This window comes from Eupeodes corollae, chromosome 1 (genome assembly GCF_945859685.1).
Source record: "Eupeodes corollae chromosome 1, idEupCoro1.1, whole genome shotgun sequence".
In the NCBI taxonomy this organism is placed as follows: Eukaryota; Metazoa; Arthropoda; class Insecta; order Diptera; family Syrphidae; genus Eupeodes; species Eupeodes corollae.
The window spans coordinates 87,038,696-87,062,036 of NC_079147.1; the positions used below are offsets into that span (position 1 = coordinate 87,038,696).

The window sequence follows — 23,341 nt, forward strand, 5'->3', positions numbered from 1 at the left end:
TGGACATGGTAAATATAATAAATAAAAAATAAATAAGCATAATAAAATGACGCTATTTGCCAAAGTCACAAAGTCTTCTTTAGATGCATGTAAATCAACCATAAGCTTTTTTTTTACACAATCAAACTAACAAAAAATATATCCCACGATACCCAATCTGCCTAAGATTTCACAAGTAATCATTCTGCAAAATTGACAAATCCTTACGTGGATGTCATTATTTTAATAAAAGTGGGCACTCAGACTCATTTCTATTTTTCCCTAAGTTTCTTCTCTTATCATAGTTTGAGAAGAACAAAACATTACACACGGTGATAAATGAATTTAAATGTCAAATGAAAACGTGTAAATATTCTGTGTGAACGATTTTTGGATTTTCGAAAACTTTTTGCCGAAAATCCGGATTTGGGTTTGGTGTTAAAAGCCTATTACAACATTTTATTACTTGTTAGCACGTAAAGTGAGACAATATTGTGTTCCCACCTTACTGTCATACAATTACAAAAATCATCGCAAGTCAAAATCAAACAGTTCTATCCAATCGTCTAAAAAAAAAGTTCTGGTGTTAAATTTTCCCGTGTTGAATAAAAATAATATTGCAAAATTATACTCGACCAAACTCATTTAATTATATTTAATATCCATTAATGTTTTAAACAAATAATCTAGAAAGAAGTAATAACCAAAATCACACCCACCCCAACCCACTGTTTAATTTTTTCGCAAATGCTTTGATTTCCACAACCATCTGCATCCAATTCCGACTAAACTTAAGTTTTCCTCTTAACTCCCATTTAATTTTTATAATTAGTTCTTTATTATCAAAACTAATATCTTGTGATGTCTTTTTTCTTGTGGTTTTTAATGCGCTCCAATTAGAATGTTTTTGTTATGCCTTTGAAGTTGTTTTTCTTTTCATTTTGTGGGCAAAACAAAATAAAACACGTCATTTGAATTGATTTCTAGTTTGTCTGATTTTTGTTTGTACATAAATGTGCCTTGCCTATGCGATGCCTCACCTTATCGGAGATATTTTGCTTTTGCATTCTTTCAGTAAACTTGGTGTACAAGCTCTGTGGCAGTGCGGCGATATTAAATCATGAGACTTTTCTTCGAAGAGCTGCTCATTGGATTTGAATTGAAGAATTTCCTAATCGCACTTGCTGTGCTCTTTATTGTTTACTTGGCCTGGGAATCGACCTATGTGCGTGACTATCGTATTCAACCCAATGCTGTTTTGATTATTGAAAACAATCGTCGTCTACTTGTTGATATTGGAACTAGTACTCAGCACGATTTGAGGCCAGGTACTGATTGGACGTTAGAACCAGTTGCACCTGATGCTAGTTCATCGCATAGACCTTCAGAAACAGAAACAGCCACTGAGAATAACAGCAGCACAACTGCCAGGAATATAGATCCACCCGTGAGTAGCTCCACCACTACCAATAGCGTACAGCAAATTCCTGAACCGCCACCATCACTTGAGGTCGTAATTGAGGAAGTTCACGATTTGGCTAGTGTGCGACAACAACTGAACGAAAACGTTTATCGCACCTTAGAGTCGTTTGAAGAAGGGATCAGTGAACTGCTTGAGGACAGAACTGGACCTCAGGAAGTTATTGCAGCCATGGATACATCAGAGGGTCTAAGAAGGAGGCGGCTGGGCTTCGAAGAAGTCGAAGCTGCTGTGAGGACAAGTTCAAGTTCATCACCACCAGAAGGTGGTAACGGTGACGGCGGTGGTGATTCGACTGATTCTCGTGTGAAAGAGGATAGTTCGTCCAAGCCAAGTGACAGTGTCAGTGTTGGTGTCGGTGCCGCTGAAGTAGGTGAAAAGTGTGCAGCTAAACAAGACCCCACACCAATAAATAGAAGTGACGAATTTACAATCAAACTGAAGTACTTAAACGATGACATGAAACTTGTCAAAGGTACTCCCAATGAAAATATTGGTGATTTTAAAAGGTAAGAAAAATTGTTATATACTATATTTTTTAAATACGAAGATTTTTGTTTTGTTTTTGTATTTTTAAGGAGAAATTTCACCCTGGAATTGAGTGCTCAGAAATTCGTACGGCTGGTCTTCAATGGACATGTTCTACAGCCAGATTCCAAAACTCTGCAAGCTTGTGGATTGTTTGATAATTGTGTCGTTCATTGTTTGGTTCATAATAGAAATCCAAATGCAGCAAATCAAAATCAACAACAGAGTGGCCGTTCTAGTTTAGGTAAGTAAAAAAAAATTGAAATAAGTTCAAGTCCCTCATGTTTTCTGTACGTTCCCATTGAAAGTTTAGACGTTTTTCTTAACATCTTTGAAGAATAAATCTGAGGTTTCTTCAAATTTTCGATTCTCACCAATTTTATGCTCTGCCTGATTTCATCCAAAGCACTTTTCTCTAAAGTTATAACATCCGACAGAATTTGTGCTGAGTTACCTTACTCAACTTGTCAACAAGCCTACTTCAATATTGGACGTTAATGGTCAAGCAGAATACACTCTTATGACTTCTTCCTTACTATTGACGTTATGTCTCGTTTTAAAACTCTCCAGTTAAGAAAAGAGCTCCTAGACAACCTTTTTGGTCATAATAATTTTTTGCAGGAACTGTAACTGGTCACTATGCTTTCTCCGTAGTGACGTAAAGTTCAGTGCAGATTTGATTGCTAGTATGATTCATCATGGAATGAAAAGCTCTCAAGGAAAAAGCGGTAAGATTACTGCCAAATGAAGTGAGAAAAATCGGAAACAGATTGAACAAGCTAAGAAATCCTTTAACGACACTACAAATATTGAAATGCCCCTAAGGCAGTTCGAATTATTGGTAATTCGTATAGTAGAGTAACTCACATTTTCGATCGAAAGTAAGAATTAAGAGAATCTTAAAACGTTTTACAAAAAGTTACTATATGACACTGCAGAAATATTTTACACATGATTTGTAAACAAGCCAAAGAAACTAATGAAATTTACAGCTTATCGTAAATACCGTTGCCAAATACAAGGTCATTGAGGAATAGCTACATTCGATCAGTTTTGTGTATTCTTTATTGCAATGAAGTTGTACAGAGCAAATCTCTAATTAATAAAACAAAATTGCGAAACTGATAACAAATTAAAGGCAAGTAAGTAAGCTCTGATATTTTTGTCAGGTGTTCATTTTTCCATTGGATCTTTTTTGAAATATTTAATTTTTTATATAAAATTAAAGAGGTTTAAAAATGAAAGAAATAAGTCGGTTTTTAAAGAAAAGTATAAAAATAACTATTGGATTAACATAATACGTATAGAGAAATCTCGAATAAACTAAAATGTTCAATAAGTACTGTTTTTTTTTTTTTATTCATTTTTATTAATTCATTCTTAAACCTATCTTAAAGCTAGACAAAAATTCATAAAACTAGCCTACTTATCCATAACTTACAACTAACTTAATGGTCCAATACGGACACTCTAAGTTAAACTATAACACTTACTACTAATGCCTTTCGGCCCTAAGATCTATTTTAACTTCAATTCAATTTTATTTATTTTTGTATTAATTAGAAAATTTAAAAAAAACTAATATCAATATCCTTTTTATTTTTGCTTAAAAACTACTTAAATAAGGTCCCTAATATAAAACTTAAAACTAACTTAAACTACCTATTCTACATATAAACTACTTAAAACTAGAGCAACCACAGCAGCAAATCTAACTTTTTTTGTTTTTATATTTTACTGTCTTTTTTGTGTATGTTTTTTTTTTAAATTTTGTTTGTTTTTTAAATTCCATGTTTTTTTTTATTTTTTTGTTTTTTTTTATTTTTTTGTTTTTTTTTTATTTTTTTTTATTTTTTTTTGTGCCACCATGCCTATTCTACTTAAAACTAAACCCTAAAACTATAAAACAAGTATGTAAGCCGGCCAAGGCTTAAACCCCATCCCGACTACCCACTATCAAGTGCCGATTGAAGCCACCAAAACTGGTTCTCCTGCTTCACCCTATCAGTTCGGTCCCGTTCGGACACAGCCCTACTGAACCGAAGGAGCTCCGCTCCACCTTGTGCCATGACGTCCCGATTGTACGGGAGTCGCCTATCCACGGTTCTTCGTCTGACGTGGTAGATTAACGGGACTGCCAATCTATCCTGTATCAGACCGCATTTGTCTAAAAAGAGGAATGCCTCTGGTGGAATGAACCCGCTCAAGCGTGCACTTTCAAAATACTCGTCGTTCGGATAGAACGCCCCGAAAATTAAATTGTTGGTCGAAGGCATAGCTCTTGCAATGTGACCTCGAACGAATTTTATCACGAAATTGTCAATTCTGTTGATTCGAGCCCCGTTGTATAGGACCTCGTTTGAATAGTAATGTACATAAGAAGATTCGGCTGTTCGATATAAGCCGGTACAGCGTCGTAAACACTGCCGCTCGAACACCCGAAACTTCTCTATCTGGGAAAATCAATAAGTACTGTCAGCAAGTATAGAAAGATGCTTAATATAACAACAAAAAGTCGACCGTCAGGAATAAAACCCAAATTAAATCCTGTTACCAAACAGAAGATCGTTGAATTTGTCATCACTGGACTTCTAAGACCAGCCGAAATGAAAGGACGAAAAAAAATGAGAAAACTCTTACTGACGTATCGCCACCGAAAGCTGCATTTGCAGTTTGCAAAAAAAAATATAGAAACTACACCATAACGGACTGAGAAAATGTCGTGTGGTCCGACGAAACTAAAATCAATCGTCTGGCTTTCGATGGCAGAGAATGGGTTTGGAAAAAGCCTAAAGTGCCCCTATAAACGTTTGGTAAAGAAATGGTGAAATTTGGGGGCGGTAATACTATGATATGGGGATGTATGCATTCTTCAAGGGTTGGGGTGTGCTTAATGTAAATGCTCGAATGACAGCACAATTCTAAATTCAAATATTGAATAATAGCCTTGTCTCAACGGTCAGAAAATGGGGTAAGGGACTTTCGGACATTGTCTCTCAACAAGACATTGATCCGAAACATACTGCAAGAATCACTAGCGATTGGCGTCAAACTCAAGGAGTCAATGTTTTAGACTGCCCACCCCTGGATGAAGTATGTCAAAGAGAGGAAACTGAGAGGTAAAATATTAGCATAGAAGAATGTCAAAAACTAATTTACAGTACCTATGCCCAATCAGATAAAAACTGTTTTAGCTGCAAAAGGAGGGCATACAAAATATTGAATTGCCTTAGATTTTCCATATTGTATAAACTCACAAAACTGATCGAATTCCAATTTCTTCATTTTGTTTACTTTTTTTTTATTTTAATTGTTTAATTCACATCTATACCCATTTAATGTCATTTCTTAACTAAATATTTTTTTTTTTTTTTTAAAGTATGCAAACATAGTATTAATCTTAATATGACAAAAATCGAAATAGTAAAACTCATTCGATCGAATATGTGAGTAACTTTATATAAGGAATTTTTGTGTCGGTCTCTACGCTTTTTGTCAATAAAACTACAATTGTTTACTTTATTGAGATACTTCAGTTTTTTGTCATTTCAACAACAGTTGAATCGAATCTTCTTCTTTAAATTAATAGCCGATTGGGCTTACGTTCATAATTACCTAGGTCCTGGAATCGCTGATTATTTATTAGCCTAAGAAATATTTTGAGCAGAGACCAGCAATACGGCTTGTGCAGCAAGGGGTTCACTGGTGATCCAATAGTCCACCTCACAGAACAAATGTTTACTTGATTTTACAGATAGTAAGATTTGTAAACTTAAAATTCCAAAGCATTTAATACAGTCTAGCATATTGCTTTCTTAATAAAAAGGCGTGCTCTCGGTAATGACAAATCCCTTCTTCTTTGGATGAGAAATGTTCTTTCAAACCATTCAGTACACGTAGTATTGGATGGGTTCAAATAGTTCGGACCTAAACATCATTTTACAATTGGTACGAAAAAACCTCATTCAATGCTCTCTTGTATCATAAGTTATGCATTTTGTAACAAAATCAAGAAAAAAACCATTCTGCACCTCAAGAAATACAAAAGGCTAATTAATGCACTCTCCTGTTGAGAGCCAGACTGCGTTTGAAACTATAGGGTCCGCCAGACTGCGTTTGAAACTATAGGGTCCGCCAAATAACTTTTCTTTTTATTTGAAAATGCTATAAGAACATTGAGTGCAGCTTCGGCTGTGTGGCACGTAGCGCCGCCGGCTGTCCTGTTGAAACCAAATGTTGCCAATATCCTCCTCCTCCCTTTGTGAACAAAAATTCGTTCAACATGGCCCGAAAACGATCGCCATTGACTGTAATGGACAATCCTTGCTCATTTTCGAAGAAAAATTACCATATTAAGCCTCTGGACCAAAATCCAAACAGTTACTCGTTTTGGTTGTATCGGTTTTTCAACGTATGCGTGTGGGTTTTCTGTGCCCCAAATGCGACGATCTTGACCCGTCAAGATCAAAATGAGCTTCATCTGAAAAGATGATTTTTTTTAGCAAAATCGGCATCTTCTCTAAGTCGATCGCAGGCTCACTTAACGAATCCAAAACGCCTTGGATGGGCCGCAAGATATTTGGTTTTTCTTCCCCATGTGGGAAGGAGCCAAGTTGAACCGCACAGGAAAACAGTAAACGATTATCGGCCGTATGAAGGCCATGTAGCAAATTACCTTCACTTTGGGGTCAAGCCGACTGCAGTCTATTCGTCAGACCGAAGGCTCTGGCCCTGGTCAGAGCCGCATTTATATGTTTGCTCGTTAATCGCTCCCGTGAAGATCAACGATGGCCATCTTGTGCCAATTCTTGCACGTATCCCTATCGTGGCCCTAGCCAACGGAGTCCGAAACAGAATTACTCCGTTTTCTGGACTTGTCTAAATTTTGTCGAAATCACGCTGCAAGAGAATTCTAATAACCTCGACCTTTAGGGCCGTTCTGTACGCAATTAGATCATCGGCGTACGCAATTGCCTTGGTAACATTACCAATCAGATCGCAGTTGTAAATGCTTATGAAAATCGGTGAATACACCGCTCCCTGTTGTTGATAAGTTGTTAAGGAATGTTGTAGTAAAATTTACATTGCCGCTATTGACAACAAACCTTTTACCGTTAAGCATATCATAAAGTATATACAAAAATTTCAGTTTAAAAAATCAGTTTTAGATAAAGACCCTTTTATCATACGGTGTCAAAAGCCTATTCCAAACCAACTAGAACAGCACCATTGCACTGTTTTTTTTTTTAAACCCGCCTTGAGCCCGAATTGTTTATCTGGAATTATTTTTTTGTCCTCAGCCCACTTAGTCAGAGCCCTATTGATGATCTTCTCGAAAACTTAGCTGAAGATTTGACGGTTTGGAGTTATCCGGGAGAGGATTAACCGCAGCGGTCTTCCAATGCACTGGAAGGAATTTGTCTCTCGTTCTGAACTGACTTTAATTTACAAAACTTGGTATCTCTTAGCTGCTTCTCCAGAAAATTACTCAAGTTTCTTGTTTAGTAATTAAAACAAACGTTTTTAAAATGATTTTTTTAATTATTATTGTTTATTGTAGCTGAATTATTATACATCTTTTCATTAAACATACAATTTACAGAGACTTGGTATTAAGCTACCTTACTACTGAAAAATGTATAAAAATGTTTTTAAATATCATAGTTCTTAATAAATAATTGGTAGAAGGAAAAGCTACAGAAAAAACCTTCTTTTAAAAGATGAGATGGAGAGATTATTCACCCGTATCACAGAGTCCCTCGTAGCGAGTTTCCGAAAATGGTCTTATGCTACGAATGCGAATACATTAACATCATAAGCCCCGAACGAAATCAAAAAAGCATTGCCACACAGAAATACTAATTTTTGAGTGTCAAAATCAGCTGATTTGGGTCAAAATAAGAAAAATAATAAAAGCTCCTTTTCCCTCTTTCGATTTAGTTCTATTTATTTTTGTCTTTATAGAATATATTGACGGTGCAATCTTTGCAATAAATGAAGAAAATTCTAAAGGCTCGGAAGAATTTTCGAATCCAATGATTGTGTAAATTATACTCCTCTAGTCGAAGTTTCAAGGCCAGTCAGTCTTATGACACCTTCTTCGAGGCTGCTAAAAGAATGCTTATTATTTCCTCCGCTACCTGTAGGTTTGCATTCGTTTTTCTAACCACACCTAAGAATTGAATTAAATTATAAAAAAGCTTGTTCTAATCTATTTAATTTACTTTTCTCCTGCTAGAGGTGTCTTTAGATGGTGGGCTAGGCTATTTAACTCTGTTTTTACTGCTTCCCAAAAGCAATTCACTTCCCCCTTCCTTAGTGATTTTTAAAAATCCTTGGGCAATTTCAGGTTTTTCTGGAAGAATTTCATAAAGCTTTTGGAATTGAATTTTATTTGTTATAACTTTATTTACCCTTCAAAAATAAGTAAACACTTTCACATTAATAAAATAGTAAAACTAACATGATTCTTTTCATATATTTTATTTTTATTAATTTATCTTCGCTAAATATTTGTTTCGTTTTCAATTGAACTGCGATTTAAATAACTGTTCGTAGAAAAAACTGCCAAACTTCCTATTCATTCGGGGCTAGTGATACCACTTTTCACGAACTCCGAATTTCGTAGCAAATTTTTTTAGTATGACGTGGTCTGTGATAAGGATGATAAATTCATTTACGTTGTTCGAATACCGTCATAATGTTTCTTGATTCACCCATTTTTACGTTTTAAGGAACATTTTCAAGTAAAATAGCCGGCATGCCTTTTGCCCTTTAAATTGTTCAACCGTAATACTCGCACTTCCAGAAATGGATATCAATTTACCCTTAACTCTAACTTCTATCGTACTGCAAAGCAAAGATATTCGTTCTTAAGACGTACTGGGTGAATGTGGATGTCTTATCACTATCTCTATTTCCCTATCATAACCATGTTCAAGAATTCAAAGCCAATGTACACCGACACCATCTATTCCTAATGCTGACAATTTGGCATAACAATAAATTCTTCGAATGCCCGCTAATTGTAAAAAAATTGCATTCCTTCGGTTTGTGGAATGTATCTTGTTTAGTGTGGATTGCAAATAAATTTGTCATCTTAAACTAATTTTGTATCGTTATTTCAATTAAATAACAAATGAAATTAAAATAAAGTAAACTAATTACAATAAGTATCATTAAACCTCTCACTTGTTAATGTAACTTATAAATGTACCTTTCTTATACAGTTGACTTATAATTTAATATAAATTTAATTTTAGGTCAAGAAAACACATCAAATCAAAATACATCGGCTGGTGACACGAATCAATCTAACAACGATGTACCATTAGTTGGTAATTTTTCTAATCACGAAGGACCAAGTGGCCATCTAATGGTGATGTACGGTGGAATTATACTTGTCACACTTTCATTAATATTTAGCTGGTATTGCAGGTGGGGTTGGGGTTTTTACACGCTATTCTTTTTTGTTTTTTAATTTATTTTACATTTTTTATTTTCTTTTTTATCTCTCTCTTTATTTTCAGAATACAATATCACGTTTTATTTTCCTGGTATTCAACCCTCGTCCTTATCCTTGTCACCATTCTATTCTCAATACTTGTTCCATTATTGTTTTTTATTGAAAACAATGAAGTCCAACAACAAACAACAACTTAAAAATAAAAATGAAAAACTATATAAATATATTAATTTTCAATAAAAATAAAAAGAAAACGCAAGCTTCGATTTAAAACAAGCAATATACAAGTAATGAAAACACGAAGCAAGGCGGATTATATGCAATTAAAAATGGGACAAAAGAAAAAAAGAAAAAGTCAAAGAGGATCTAATAAAAGAAACACACACATTTCCTGTATTGTATGTGGTGATTTTTTCTAAAAATCTGAAACTAAATCTGTGACGAATTCAATTCATATTTTAATTTTTTTTATAATTATATACAAAAATAAAACAAAAAATGAAACACATATGCGTTTAAAATTTAAAAAGAAATATACAAAACATATTTTTTTATATAATTCTAGAATATTATTTTATTTTTGTTTTTTTAAAAGAAAAATGATTTTTGTTGTTTTTATTCTTATTTTTTTCGTATCATTTACATAACACGTAACACAGCTCTCAAGTCAGTTTAGTAGGTTTTTATTTTATTTGCTTTAGTTTTGAATTTCCAAGGATAATTGAGAGAGAACGTTCATTTATATAAGTAAAGGTGTGTAAATGTACATTATTATATAAAATACTAAAAGAAAACATAACAAAAATAAAATGAGCAAATGAATGAAACATAAATTTGATCAGAAGTTGTGTTTTAATTTTTTTGTTTTGTGTCTTGGAAATTCTTCTTAAAGATAAAGGGAGCCGTCAGCTGGGCCTAGATAGCGAAGTGAGATTAAAAGGACATCTATGATTGTCCAAACTCCAAGGCCGCCAAAACTGAAGAGTTTTCCAATACCCTCTGGCCAATGGCCAAGATAAAATCTGAAAAAGAAAACAAGTAATTAAATATTATTTTGTATTGAGATCCGATATTTTTTGCCGATTTTTGATGGATATTTAACATTTTTTAGATCATCCACAGTGGACTTTGGCTTTCCCCATCAGCTAAGTTATAGAAATCGAGCCAAATTTAGATTGATTTTAAAAACTTTCTGAAATCATTTAAATCCATAGGAACTTTTAAGGAGTAGAAGCGTAGGCCCACTTTTTTAATTATAGGTTACTCTGGTCAACTAGGTTATGTAGCTGGGAAACAAATTATACTGTTTTTGATGGCCCTAGCTTAAATCCAACCTCAGAATCAATCTATCACATCGTGTTTTTGAGATTAAACCCTTAATTTTTTTTTTTTTTATAATTAGCAAACACTAAAAGGGTTTTTTATACCTTTAATATGCCAAAGACACAGTGTGAGCATTAGGAAAAGAGGGAAGGGTTGGAAAGGAGGTGTCGGTGTACATTGGTTTTAAATTTCTGAACATTGCAATGACAGGGAAAGATAGAGCGTGGCAAGGCGTTCCACATTCGCGTAGTACGGCTAAAAAAAGAATCTCTGTACTTCATAGTACGTCCGAAGTTGGGCTCAAGGGTAAACTGATGGGCATTCCTAGAAGCGCGGGTATTACGGTTAAATTGTTTAAGGGGAGGAATGCAACTGGCTATTTCACTAGAGCATAGTCCGTTAAAATAACGGTAAAAAAGGGTGAGGCAAGAAACCTTGCGTCGATGTTCGAGTGATGTAAACGAGTTGATGATGTTAATGTCACCAATCATTTTAAAAGCTCTTTTTTGAATACTGTCCAAGAGGCTTAAATAAGTTACTAGAGCACCAGCCCAGAGATGAGAGTTATATTCAAGTTTCGGACGTATATAGGTTTTGTAGATTGTAGCCAGATCAGACGGAGAAAAAAATTTCTTGCAACGTCTCAAAAAACCTAGACATCTTGCGGCATTTTTGGCAACATCGCGTATGTGATCGCTCCACAATAGGTGGTTGCTGATGCACATTCCGAGGATGTCAAGATTTTCTGTTTCGTTGATGCAAGTGCCACTCATAGATAGTGGCAAAGACGGTTTATCTCGCTTTAACGATGCAAGACAGCATTGCGTTTTCGAAGCATTAAATTCCACACGATTTTTTATTCCCCATTGTACAATGCTGTGTAGGTCGGAATTTAATGAGCTAATCATATTTTGCCGTTGCAGTTTCACATCCGAAGAGGAGGGTTGTGAGTCTGGAAACGAATATGAAAAGCTAAGAGTGCTATCGTCAGCGAAACAATGTATTGGATTAGAAGTAGCAGACAGGAGATTATTTATAAAAATGAGGAAGAGGGTCGGAGACAAAACGGAGCCCTGGGGCACACCAGCGTTTATTTTATGAGTTTCAGACTTGAATCCGTCCAAAACAACTTGTATTGAACGGTTCGAAAGAAAATTTCTAATCCAACGAAGAAGAGATTCGTCGATACCGAAAGCACGCATTTTCGATAAGTGAGCAAGATACCAAACTCTATCAAATGCCTTTGAAATATCAAGTGCAATAATCTTACTTTCTCCAAAACGATGTAAAGATCTGTTCCACTGTTCGGTGAGATGAACCATGAGATCACCAGTGGACCTATTGCTACGAAAGCCGTATTGCAGGTCATTAAGAAGCTTCCGTTCCTCAAGATATTTCTTAAGCTGATAATTAATCAGCGTTTCCATGACCTTAGAAAGAAGGGACCTTAGTGCTATCGGTCGGTAATTTGTGGGAGAAGAAGATTCGCCTTTTTTTGGAATTGGCTGAACAAATGCAGTTTTCCAACTACTCGGAACGAGCCCAGAAGAATAGGATAGATGGAAAAGCTTACGCAGTAGTTTTGCTAGCGTGGAAGAACACCTCTTCAGAATAATAGCGGGATACCATCTGGGCCAGCGGATTTATGAATGTTGAGAACTTTAAGAACTCTCGCCACAGTTCGAGTACGAAAAAAGATTGGTCCCATAGAAACCAACCTCAGAATCAATCTATCACATCGTGTTTTTGAGATTAAACCCTTAATAATCCAAAAAAATCTCCTATTACTCTTTTTAATGCTACGTCAATTCATGAAGTAGTTTTTTTTTTTTGTTTAAATAAAATTCGTGATGATTTTCCAGATCTACAGAATTTTCAGATGCCTATTTATTTTTAAAAAACTTCTTATGAGCTGTAAACCTGCTCTTGCCATACGTTGGCCTTAAAAGAACGCGTAAGCATTTATGCTTAAACGGTTCTTAACAGAGAAAGCAACTCGGGGCAAAAGAAATGTTTATTCTTTTTACGAATTCGTAGTCTAAAGGTTCTAACATCAATTTATTGGAATATATTTAGAAAATATAAAACAAATTATTTGGAAACGGGAATTTCAGAGTTTGAGCGCATATAGCTAAAACTAGAGTTCGGCACTACAAATTAACACTAAAATGAACTATTTAAAACATAAAAGAATTTTCAAAACGTCAGATAGAGTCAAATGAAGAACCATAAGTCATCTCATAACTAAAGAGAATTTATGAAAACTAACTAAAATACTAAAATGATTAAAACTGTATCTAGAAGAGTTGAACTTTGTAAAAACAATACTCTTTTCAAGAACTACGTTGCGTTTTACAATAGTTTTAAAAATTACGTATTGTCTTTTTAAAAAAAATTAATTTGTGTACCACTGTTATTTTTACACTGAAATGTTTTTCCAATTCTAAATTTTGACAGGAAGTGACTCTAATATTTCATCGGAGTCGTTTTATTCTTGAATAACATAGGAAAATATTACATAACATTACACACTACTCAGCAAATAAATGTACAGAGTAGAGAACACACACAAGACAGAACAGAAAGAACAACAGAAAATATTTAAAAATGATTTCTAAAGTTCTTTGTTAAGAAGCTTTAGACGAAATGCTTTTGGACAACACTTGTTTTTAAAGTCGAAAATGTGGCTGTTGTAGCTGAGAGTGTGAGACAAAATTGAGAAACATCAACTTGTCGTTAATCTCAACAAACATTTTGCATAAAAATCTCTTGACTATTCGCTTACAGATTCAATCAACTCAGCAGTAACTGAAGAAGCTGACAACAATTTTGGGCGACTAAGTTCTAGTTTGGAGTGTGGTGCTAACTGTGGAGTATTGGTGGCATGATTGGATTAATTCTCTTTAAGTTTAACTGTGGGCGTTACACAGCCATGTTAAAGAACTTTTTTTTACGAAAATTAAAGACATGAATTCGGATGAAACTCATAGGATCTAATTAATAGTTATTCGTCCCATAAGTAATGGTCCAAACTGTATATGATGACTGGTCAAGTCATGGCCTACCAGAATTTGGTAACTTGTCTATACAGCATCCCAACGGTTTTCAGAAATTTTCAAAAACAAATACTTTTAGTCAGTTTTTCAATCACCCTGTCCCCAAATAATTTTTGTTTTTACTATACGTTAATATTTTACAATTCTGAATAAACATTCAATATTTGTGCATTAATTTTCGGCACTATTTTGTAAAATTTAAAATATAAAAAAAATTATATTACACAATACTGGTTATTGTTTTTACGTAATAACAAATTCTAACAGCACCACATTTTTTTCTTTTTTATTTGATTTTTAAATCCTGACTTATTAAATTAAAATGCTTATAACTTTTGGACCAAAGCTAGCTTTGTAATGTTTTATACTTTTTTTGAAATGCTAAAAAATCAAGCAAGTTTTTAAAATCTTTGCTATCTTTAAGAATAGATGACAGGACAGCCAAAAAAGTAGTCGACCGCCCGCAGTCACCAGATCCATTTCAATACTTATCAAGGACCGAAAGCCTGCGTTCAATCTCGTGTTGGATAGGGTATCTTGGATAGGTGGATTTTTAGATACCTTGTTGAACGATAGCTTTAAAAAAATAAAAACAACTTTCAGCTGTTCACAAAAAGCAGAGAAACATTTAAGCTTCGAAGTCAAAATAGATCATAATTAGCACAGAACATCCTCAGATACAACTTCAACTTACATTTTGTATCTTTTTGTTTACCAACATATACAAAAAGCTGGAATCAACTTTCAAGTTTCTTGAAATTCAACCATGTTTTGAATCAGCTGTTCTGTCAGATACCTATATACCCTAGAAATTCTTGGATACCTATGGATTCCTTTTTTGACATCTCAGCTGTTTTTGATCACGTAAAACACTAACAAAAAGGTATCCGAATACCTTATGTGTCTGAGATTGAACGCAGCCATAAAGAACCATCGACGCTCTACATATCATTTTTAACATCTCAATTCTATAAAGTTATTGTGGAAAGAGTCAAAGGGCTTTTACTGAAATAACTAATAAGTATATAATAATTAAAATTAAAACTGTTGTTCTGGCCAAATGCAACCATAACAAAACTTTTGTAATGGTTCGATTGAAAATCTCACATCCCTCCATTTTTGGGAACAAATTTAAAAAATTTGTTAAGTTCTAGAGATGAGGTGGAGGAATTGGTAAAGGGTTTAAAGAATACACTCTTTAATGTAGATAGATGGATTTTTCTACAGAATTCCGGTGAGACAGACAAGGCTCAAAAGTGCCTTATGGTCAACATCGTAGGTCTTAACGTACAATTCACATGAGAGCGACCAACAACCTACGAATGAACGAACATTCGTCCATTTTGACATGGCATTTTTTTATTTGTCTCGAATGACGTTTTAATATGACAATTCACTTGATTAACTTCGAAATCATCTTTAAAAATGTTTACAAAACTGAATAAATCTGACAAAATATTTTTATATTACCGTCGGTATTTAAAATTAAAGCAATATTTTCCCATCCTTCTTCTTTTTTGTACCTAGTGTCGAGCAAAAGTCTTGGTACCCGTGTGGGTATTCTTGAAAAATGAGTTGTGTAAATGATATAAAGACACAATTTTCAATTTATGTTTTGATTTATTCAAGTTTAAGTTTATTTAACAAATTAACACAAGAAAAACAGAAAAATATCCTTCAAGGATGTCAAAAAAGTTAAAATAAAAGTATTAGTCCCTAACAACAATAGTGCAAAAGTCTTGGTACCCTAGAAGGACAAAAGAATTTAATTCGGTTTCGAATGTTTTATGTTAAGAATATAATTACCTAATATTTTGTGGGAAAACCTTTGAGCCTAATAACCTCTTTTAAACGATTTGTTCACAAGTTTTCGCGTGACATCTGACCCTATTAATTGCCATTCTGATACCGGGAGCTCTTTAAGGTGGGTTTTGCTATTTTATTTTGTGTTTTCGAAGTCATTTCTCTAAGACATTCCATAAATGTTCGATTGGGTTAAGATTTGGGGGGGGGGAAGGGTGTAACTAGCATGTGGGGCGTGTTGTAGGAGAACCACAACTTTACATTTGTAGCCGTATGCTTGGGATCGTTATCCTGTTGGAAGTAATATGTGTCTACGATCCCAAGTTTCTCTGCACTTTGTTGTAAGTTTTGTTTTAAGAGGTTCAAATAAACTCCCTTATTCATAATTCCATCAATTATTGTCAAATTCCCGACACCCTAGATGACATACACCCCTATACCATCGACTCATCGGAGAATATTACGTTCTCCCAAAATTCATTTCATTTATTTTTATAATCCTTTGCAAAGTCCAGTCTTTTCTTTTTATTTATTTCACTTACGAACGGCTTTTTACGAGGTGTGCACGACTTAAACCCAGATCTCTGGAGCGATCTTGCAACTGTCCAAGGAGAAACTGTTTTATTTAAACTTATCTGTATATCGGTAGCAATCTTTGGAGCACTTTTGAATGGATCTTTTTTTATTATACTCGCGATTTTTCGTTCATCTCTTTCTGTAAGCTTGCGCGGACGACCAGACCTGACTTTATTTTCGATTCGGTTTTCTTTATTGCAACGGTTAATCACATTTTGTATGGTAGATTTGGGTCGTCCAACTATTTTATTAATATCCGCATAACTTTAACCTTGCTCATGGCAATTAATAATAATTTGACGCTTATTTACCGTTAATTCTTTTCTAACCATCGCTTTTTGGGTTTTAAAAAACAAAATTTCTTTAACCTTAACCTTCACCACCGATCGCTTTGTACTGATTGACACACACATGTCATATTACAAGCTTCATGTAAAAAAAACAAAGCCAACAGGACCGTTACAAATTTAAACATTTAAAACTAGTAAAGTGCAGAAGTATCTAGACTTTTGCACTACTTTTTTCATAGATTTCAAGGTTTTATTATTTTTTGCTAGAAAATAGAATTTGTTTTTGAATTTTTTCTATTGGTAAAACAAAGAATAAGGTTTTATCATAATAAATAACTTGATGCATGAAAATTAAGTCCTTAAGTTTTCTTTTCTTTCAAAGCTTTTAATGACACGGCACTTTGAGTACCATGACTTATGCTCGACACTGTATCTGAATACGAACGACCTGGATTGCTGTATAATGATGAATTTGTTTCCACTTCCAAAATTAATCTTTCATCAAATTCCTAGAATTATTTACATTATTTCAGTGTTCATAATTCTTTATCATTTATATAAGTTTTTATTGAATACCGTCTGTCGATTTGTCTCGCTTTAAAGTTTGTCTATATGTATCAATTTTTACCAAATTTGCGTACTATTTTTTGTAGATTTTATTTTTATGAAGAAACGGAATGTTGGATTTTTATAAAAAAAATTACTGATTATCGAAAGCAATATTTTCTGTGAAATAAAATAAGTTTGAAGCCAATATTTTTAATTTTTGAAAAGCTATTTCAGTCGAAAGTAAATTTTTATCAAGTTTTAGTACTGTTTTTTTTTTAGATTTTTATTTTTTATAAAAAAAACTGTCAATTCTATTTTTTTCAAAATGATTCCAAATGTTAAAAACAACATTTCTTATAAGTAAAAAGTAGTTAGAAGCTATTGTCTCAACTTTTTTGAAAAGATATTTGAGTCGAAAATCATTTTTTAACAACTTTTGTAATATTTTTTTTCGGTTTTTATTTCTTTGTAAAAAAAACTGTCAATTCTATTTTTTTTTAAAACTTTATTGAATGTTGAGAACAATATTTTTTAAAGGTAAAATTATTTTAAAGAAAATATCTCAAAGTTTTGAAAAGATATTTGAGTAGAAACTCAATTTTTACCAACTTTTATACATTTTTTTTGTTTTTTTATTTTATTTTTTGAAAATAAATGGCAATTGGATTTTTCTCATATTTTTTTCAGAATGTTGAAAATAATATTTCTTATAAGATAAAATAAGTTTGAAGCCGTAATTTCAAGTTTTTGAAAAGATATTTAAGTTGAAATTCAATTTTTATCAACTTTGAGTAATATTTTTTTATGTTTTTATATTTTATAAAAAAAACTATCAATTATATTTTTCTCAAAATTTTATCACATGTCAAAAACATTATTTTTCGTTCCACAAAATTGTTTTGGACATGAAATTATTTTGTATTCGTAAAATTTTCGAGGTGACAATTTTTTTTCAGTTTGTTTGATTTATAAAAAAACCGTTAAATGGATTTTTTTTCTAAAAATATACTTGTTTTTTATCAAGTTAAAATATATAATATAAAATTTAATTCAAGTCTCTAGCGTCATTGGTTCATGAGATATTAAGTGTTTAATAAAATTAAACAGACATCCTTCTAAAAATCTTTTATTTCGACTCTAGTGATCTTGAAACGTCGAGAAATGTCGAAATTTTCAATTTAACAAATCGGACCCATTACAATTACTTCCTATGGGAGTTAAAAAATTGTGAAGTTATTCGCGAGCGAATAATCCATTCGTTTCAGTATGGATGGTATGTGGAACACGAATAGAGTTTGACGTAACAATCTTATTTGTTTTTTAATTCCTCAAGAGAGAAGCTTAAGATTGACTCACAAAAAGTCCATATTTAAATCTTAAAGTTTATTTTTGTGGTCAGAATTATAGAGCGTGCCTTACATACATACTTCTTACTGGAATTTTCAAATCCTTAAGATAGAGTGCGGAAGCAGTGGACAATATCATTAGAAACAATGGCCATAACGTTAAAGGGCTGTCGTTTAAGCTGAGGTCGTTAATTTTAGTTTTTGTCTACAAGCATAAAGTTTGTAGAAGAACGTATTACACGACTAGGTAGTATAGTGGCTCATTAATGTGTATTGAAAACAATAGAGATCTAAGAATGAACCCTTGAGACACACCTAAAAATTCTATAGCAAATTCGATAAATAGTTCCCAAATAACACTGCTTGAATTCCGTTTGTTAATTAGAGATACTGCTTGAGCTTTTTAAATAATTTAATTGCAATTTTCAACGCGTTTATCATTAAATGCCTCTATTTAGCTTTTCATAGATAAATAACTGTTTCGCCTTTATAGGCATCATTACTTTACGCTTGCGATAATTAAATATAGTCTAGGTACTGCCTTAACATGTTACCAGCAAAAATCATATAAATAATAATATAAATATGATGCATTAATAATAATAATAAATATTATAAGCAACATCCAAACTCCAATCTTATTGACAGGGGACGGCAATTCCTGGAACACTTTATGGGGCCCTACCGCTAATAATTCCAGAGGTAATGAATTTGAGAATTACCTCTTAACCACCAACCTTGCTATATTAAATGACGGCAGTCCAACGCACTTTTCGACCCATAAAACGTCGACACACGTAGACGTGACAGCCATATCTCCAAAATTATTACCATATGCATCATGGGAAATTTTCGACGATCTACATGGGAGCGACCATCTTCCAATACTGACATATTTAGATCTAGGATATAAGTCTGCTCTTAAAAAAACGTCTTATAAATTTCAAACGGACCGAGCAAACTGGGATTTACATCAAAAAGAAATAGATCTATAAGTTAAAAAAAAACACTGTCTTCAAATATAAATAAAGAAACAGCTCTTATCACAAAAACACTGCAATCAGCGGCCAACATAGCTATATCCCAAACAAAAAACACTGCACGTAAATCGATAGCTCCGTGGTGGAGCACCGAACTCTCTATTTTACGAAATAATAAATAGATTCTTTTTAAAATTTTCAAAAAACATCCTTCAGACACTAACCTCGTGAAATACCGCAAATTCGCAGAGAAGCAAAAATAGCGAAAAAACTAAGTTTCCAGAAATTCACATCCAATATTAACCTAAACTCGACAAGTAAAAAAATGTGGGCAGACATAGAATCTGGCATACTTACCAACCCATTAGATATATGTGAACACTTTGGTATGTCTTGGTCTAATAACGCTAATGACTCTAACTTCGCTTCGACTTTCCTTGACTCCAAACGTCTCACAGCAAACAGAGAACTGCAAGCAGAAAACCTTAGTTTATCAGCAAAGTATATCGAAAAAGAAATCAGCTTTCTAGAAGTAGAAAGCTGCCTAAATTCCCTTAAAGGCAAAACTCCAGGATTCGATCGGGTTACCTGATACCTGATGCTGAAAAATACCCTTATTCTACTAAAACAAAGAATCTTAAACTTATACAATAACATTTTTGAACAAGGTATAATACCAATGGAAAGTCGCAAGTGTGATTCCTATCCCCAAACCGACAAAAAGTTTGACGGATCCCTCGGGATACAGACCAATTTCCTTGCTGTCATGTACTAGCAAGCTCTTAGAAAAAATTATATCTAAACTTCTACTTTGGTATATAGAAAAGAATAACTTCATTTGCCCAAACCAGGTTGCTTTTAAACACAGACGTAGCACTATGGACTCCCTACTTCACTTAGACGAATACATTATGCAGTGGAAGATCGGTCCCAAAATGTTCTCATATATAAAATCATTTTTATGTAACAGAAAATTTAGAATCAAATCGAATAATCACTACACCACTGTAAATAATTTAGCAAACGGTATCCCTCAAGGCTCACCCCTTTCGGTGACTCTGTTCGTTATAGCTTATAACGATATCAGCGAAATCATATTAAAATATAATAAAGTAAACCACATCTTATACACTGATGATCCTTCTATCGAAATGTAATGAAATTAATCGCACTAAGCAACTTTTTGAAAGTATAATTTTAGAGCTAAATGAGTGGTGCTCCCTTTCAGGGTCCATTATCTCACCTTCTAAGAGTAAGCACTTACATATCTGTAAAAAAAGAAACTATAACACTTTAAAGATTAATTTTGTAAATTACGAAATTCCAAATGTAAACATCTTAAATATTTTAGGTATAATTTTTGATAAAAATTATAATTTTAAGAATCATTGTGAAATACTTAAAAAAAGCTAGCTACCAGATTAAATATAATATGATTTCTTTCTTCAAAAAATAGCTTTGTTCATCCCAACTCAATTATATGAAAAATGATGAAAAATCATATTATCCAAGATTGACTACGGTTTGGCTCTCTATGGAAAATGCCCAAAATCTACGCTACAAATCATCAAACCTTCCTACCACTCAGCAATCAGAAGCAGCTTAAAAGCCTTTGCTACTTCACCAATAAAAAATATCCTCACTGAATCTGGCCTTCCGTCCATCGAACATCACCGAGACCTTCTTACTGCTCGAATCACACCAAAAATTTGCGAGTCTTTCAAATCACCGACTGTCGAAGACGCCAAAAAATGTTACTGCGAACAAAGACACCTAATCCACCTTATATATCGTCCTTGATACTGTTAGAAACATCGATATTCGGCCAACAATTAAAAAACTGACTCTAAGCAACAACCCTCCATCTCAGATACCAACAAATATAATAGTATGCTCGGACAGCCTTTCTACTTTGAATGCTATCGGAAACGTTAAAAACTAAACGTTATCATCAAAATACGTGACAATATTTTCACTTAAACTCCTCTGGATACCAGGGCACTCCGGTATCAAAGGAAACGATTTAGCTGACAGTGCAGCCAAAAATGCTTCGATGCAAACAAATTTAAGCTAACTTGCGCCCTCCAAAAGAGACTTCCTGAAACTAATTAATAATTTCTACGAAAACAAAAGGAAAGAATAATGGAACAGTTACAGCCACCACTATTTGATCATCAACCCAAAAGGCGAACCAATCACGATTCCAACTGAAACATCTACCGCAATGAACAAATGTTTCATCCGCCTTCGGCTGGGCCACACTCAGTTAACACACACATCTATTAAAAAAAGAAGACCCTCCAACCCGCCACCTATGTCAATCCAGTCATATCCTAACAATATTAACTTTACTTTAAATTCAATCTGTTATAGGTATAGCAATTTTTCATATTTATAAATGTGAGGGGCTGTTGGGGACTCGCGGTCATGCTGTTTGAGCGGGCCGCGGATCTCCGGCAGCCCCATACATTATACTTATACTCCTATTTTTATAAACTCTAATATTTATAATATTTCAAGTCGCAAGTCATGGTAGCTAGCGCTTTGTAAATCTGTATTATAATGTAAATTTATTTATGTATATTGTAATAAATATTAATAATAATAAATATGATGTATTTGATTTACTTACCTATCTACCCCAAATCCGCCCAATGTTAAACTAATAATCAAAGCAGTACTCCATCGATAACCCTGTGTCCAATTGCATTTTACATTTTTACTAAATGTTCTCAGTCCCAAGCAAAGCACATCATTATGAGCAGTACAATTTGTTCTGTAAAATCATCAGCAATAAATACACTCAAATATTTATAACTTATCCATATGGTAAATAGTTAATCTTTGATCCTTACTTATATGATTTATCAATGGAATTACAATTACCACGCAGAAGACAAGAATGTTGCCAGTGTTCTGTTTGATAACAATATCGACAGTTCATTTGTTTTGTGAATGTTCTTTCTCCCTGATTGAAATAATTACGAATTAATAAGGGAATTCAGAGACTTGAAAGTTGGCCACCTTACCAGACATTGCACATGAGAGACCGCACTACACGTTACATTATTGTCCTTTCCATAGATGCAGGATGAATTATAGATGCATTCGATGCAAGGGAAAGTTAAACTATTGCAAGGCACAGCAATGGGACATGCTGATGATTCATTTAATTGCTGTTTGCAGAAAAAAAGGAAAAAGTAATTTCATATTAAATCTGGATGAGACATGAGTGGAGTATTTTACTTACAGTTTTACCTATGATTACAGTCATGCTATCAATCGTGTTGTTTTTTGTGATTTCCGTTTTTGTATCAACATCCATTGTGTTGATTGCTATTTGAGAGGGAGGTATTATTAATTGTTTATTTGTTTTTTTGCGATAATAAATAATTAAATGTACCTGTTTGACTTTGTTTGATTCCGGTCACAACAATTGCAAGGAGCAAAACAACTGCTGATCTTATGTTAATTACAACACATCTACGTTCGAACATTTTTCTATTTTTATTTTATTTTCATTTGTTTACATTGCCAAATTAAAAAGTTTTTAAAAAACATAACATTTAACAATTTGGTGTTTTTCTTTTGTTGATATCGGTTTTTTGGAAACGTCAAACAAATCAGCTGTGTGCTGGAAGAACAAACATGCATTTTTTAAATGCTGCCACTTTATAAGGAATTAAATGCACTTTAGAAAAGAGAACGTCTTCTCTTCTAAACGTTTTTTATTACAAAGTATAGTACTTTAAAATGGTATAAAACAAAGGCCACCATTTGTGGCCTTTTATCGACAATAACGCTGTAGTGCGCAAGTTATCGATAGGTAAGGGCTTATCGGCGTAGCGTAAACCACAGAAAATAGTCAAGCAGTGTTAAATCACACAAACTTACAGGCCAATTAAAGGTTTGATAATTTGAAACTTCGATGTTTCAATCCAAATCACGCGTCTCACCATTGACTGT

The 23,341-nt window shown here is 33.5% G+C and overlaps 2 protein-coding genes across 2 annotated transcripts; one reads left to right on the forward strand and one right to left on the reverse strand.

Moving 5' to 3' along the window:
- Nucleotides 1-517: 517 nt before the first annotated feature.
- Nucleotides 518-10,296, forward strand: LOC129943216 (transmembrane and ubiquitin-like domain-containing protein 1). The gene is made up of 5 exons (XM_056052514.1): nt 518-675; nt 1,055-1,968; nt 2,038-2,231; nt 9,250-9,424; nt 9,517-10,296. Exons 2-5 carry the CDS (start codon nt 1,100-1,102, stop codon nt 9,647-9,649), a joined length of 1,371 nt encoding a protein of 456 aa, XP_055908489.1. The 5' UTR covers nt 518-675; nt 1,055-1,099; the 3' UTR covers nt 9,650-10,296.
- Nucleotides 10,120-22,995, reverse strand: LOC129943220 (TM2 domain-containing protein almondex). The gene is made up of 6 exons (XM_056052521.1): nt 22,779-22,995; nt 22,626-22,711; nt 22,405-22,551; nt 22,231-22,343; nt 22,008-22,151; nt 10,120-10,474 (listed from the first exon to the last, which is right to left on the reverse strand). Exons 1-6 carry the CDS (start codon nt 22,870-22,872, stop codon nt 10,339-10,341), a joined length of 720 nt encoding a protein of 239 aa, XP_055908496.1. The 5' UTR covers nt 22,873-22,995; the 3' UTR covers nt 10,120-10,338.
- Nucleotides 22,996-23,341: the final 346 nt, after the last annotated feature.

What these genes read in the sequence shown, in the direction of transcription:
- LOC129943216 (XM_056052514.1), top strand. Translation starts at nt 1,100, where the DNA reads ATGAGACTTTTCTTCGAAGAGCTGCTCATTGGATTTGAATTGAAGAAT. An exon ending in GAGTGGCCGTTCTAGTTTAG is followed by an intron (nt 2,232 to 9,249) that starts GTAAGTAAAAAA and finishes ATTTAATTTTAG; the next exon opens with GTCAAGAAAACACATCAAAT. An exon ending in ATATTTAGCTGGTATTGCAG is followed by an intron (nt 9,425 to 9,516) that starts GTGGGGTTGGGG and finishes CTTTATTTTCAG; the next exon opens with AATACAATATCACGTTTTAT.
- LOC129943220 (XM_056052521.1), bottom strand. Translation starts at nt 22,872, where the DNA reads ATGTTCGAACGTAGATGTGTTGTAATTAACATAAGATCAGCAGTTGTT. An exon ending in TCCATTGATAAATCATATAA is followed by an intron (nt 22,152 to 22,230) that starts GTAAGGATCAAA and finishes ATGATTTTACAG; the next exon opens with AACAAATTGTACTGCTCATA. An exon ending in GGCGGATTTGGGGTAGATAG is followed by an intron (nt 10,475 to 22,007) that starts GTAAGTAAATCA and finishes TTTCTTTTTCAG; the next exon opens with ATTTTATCTTGGCCATTGGC.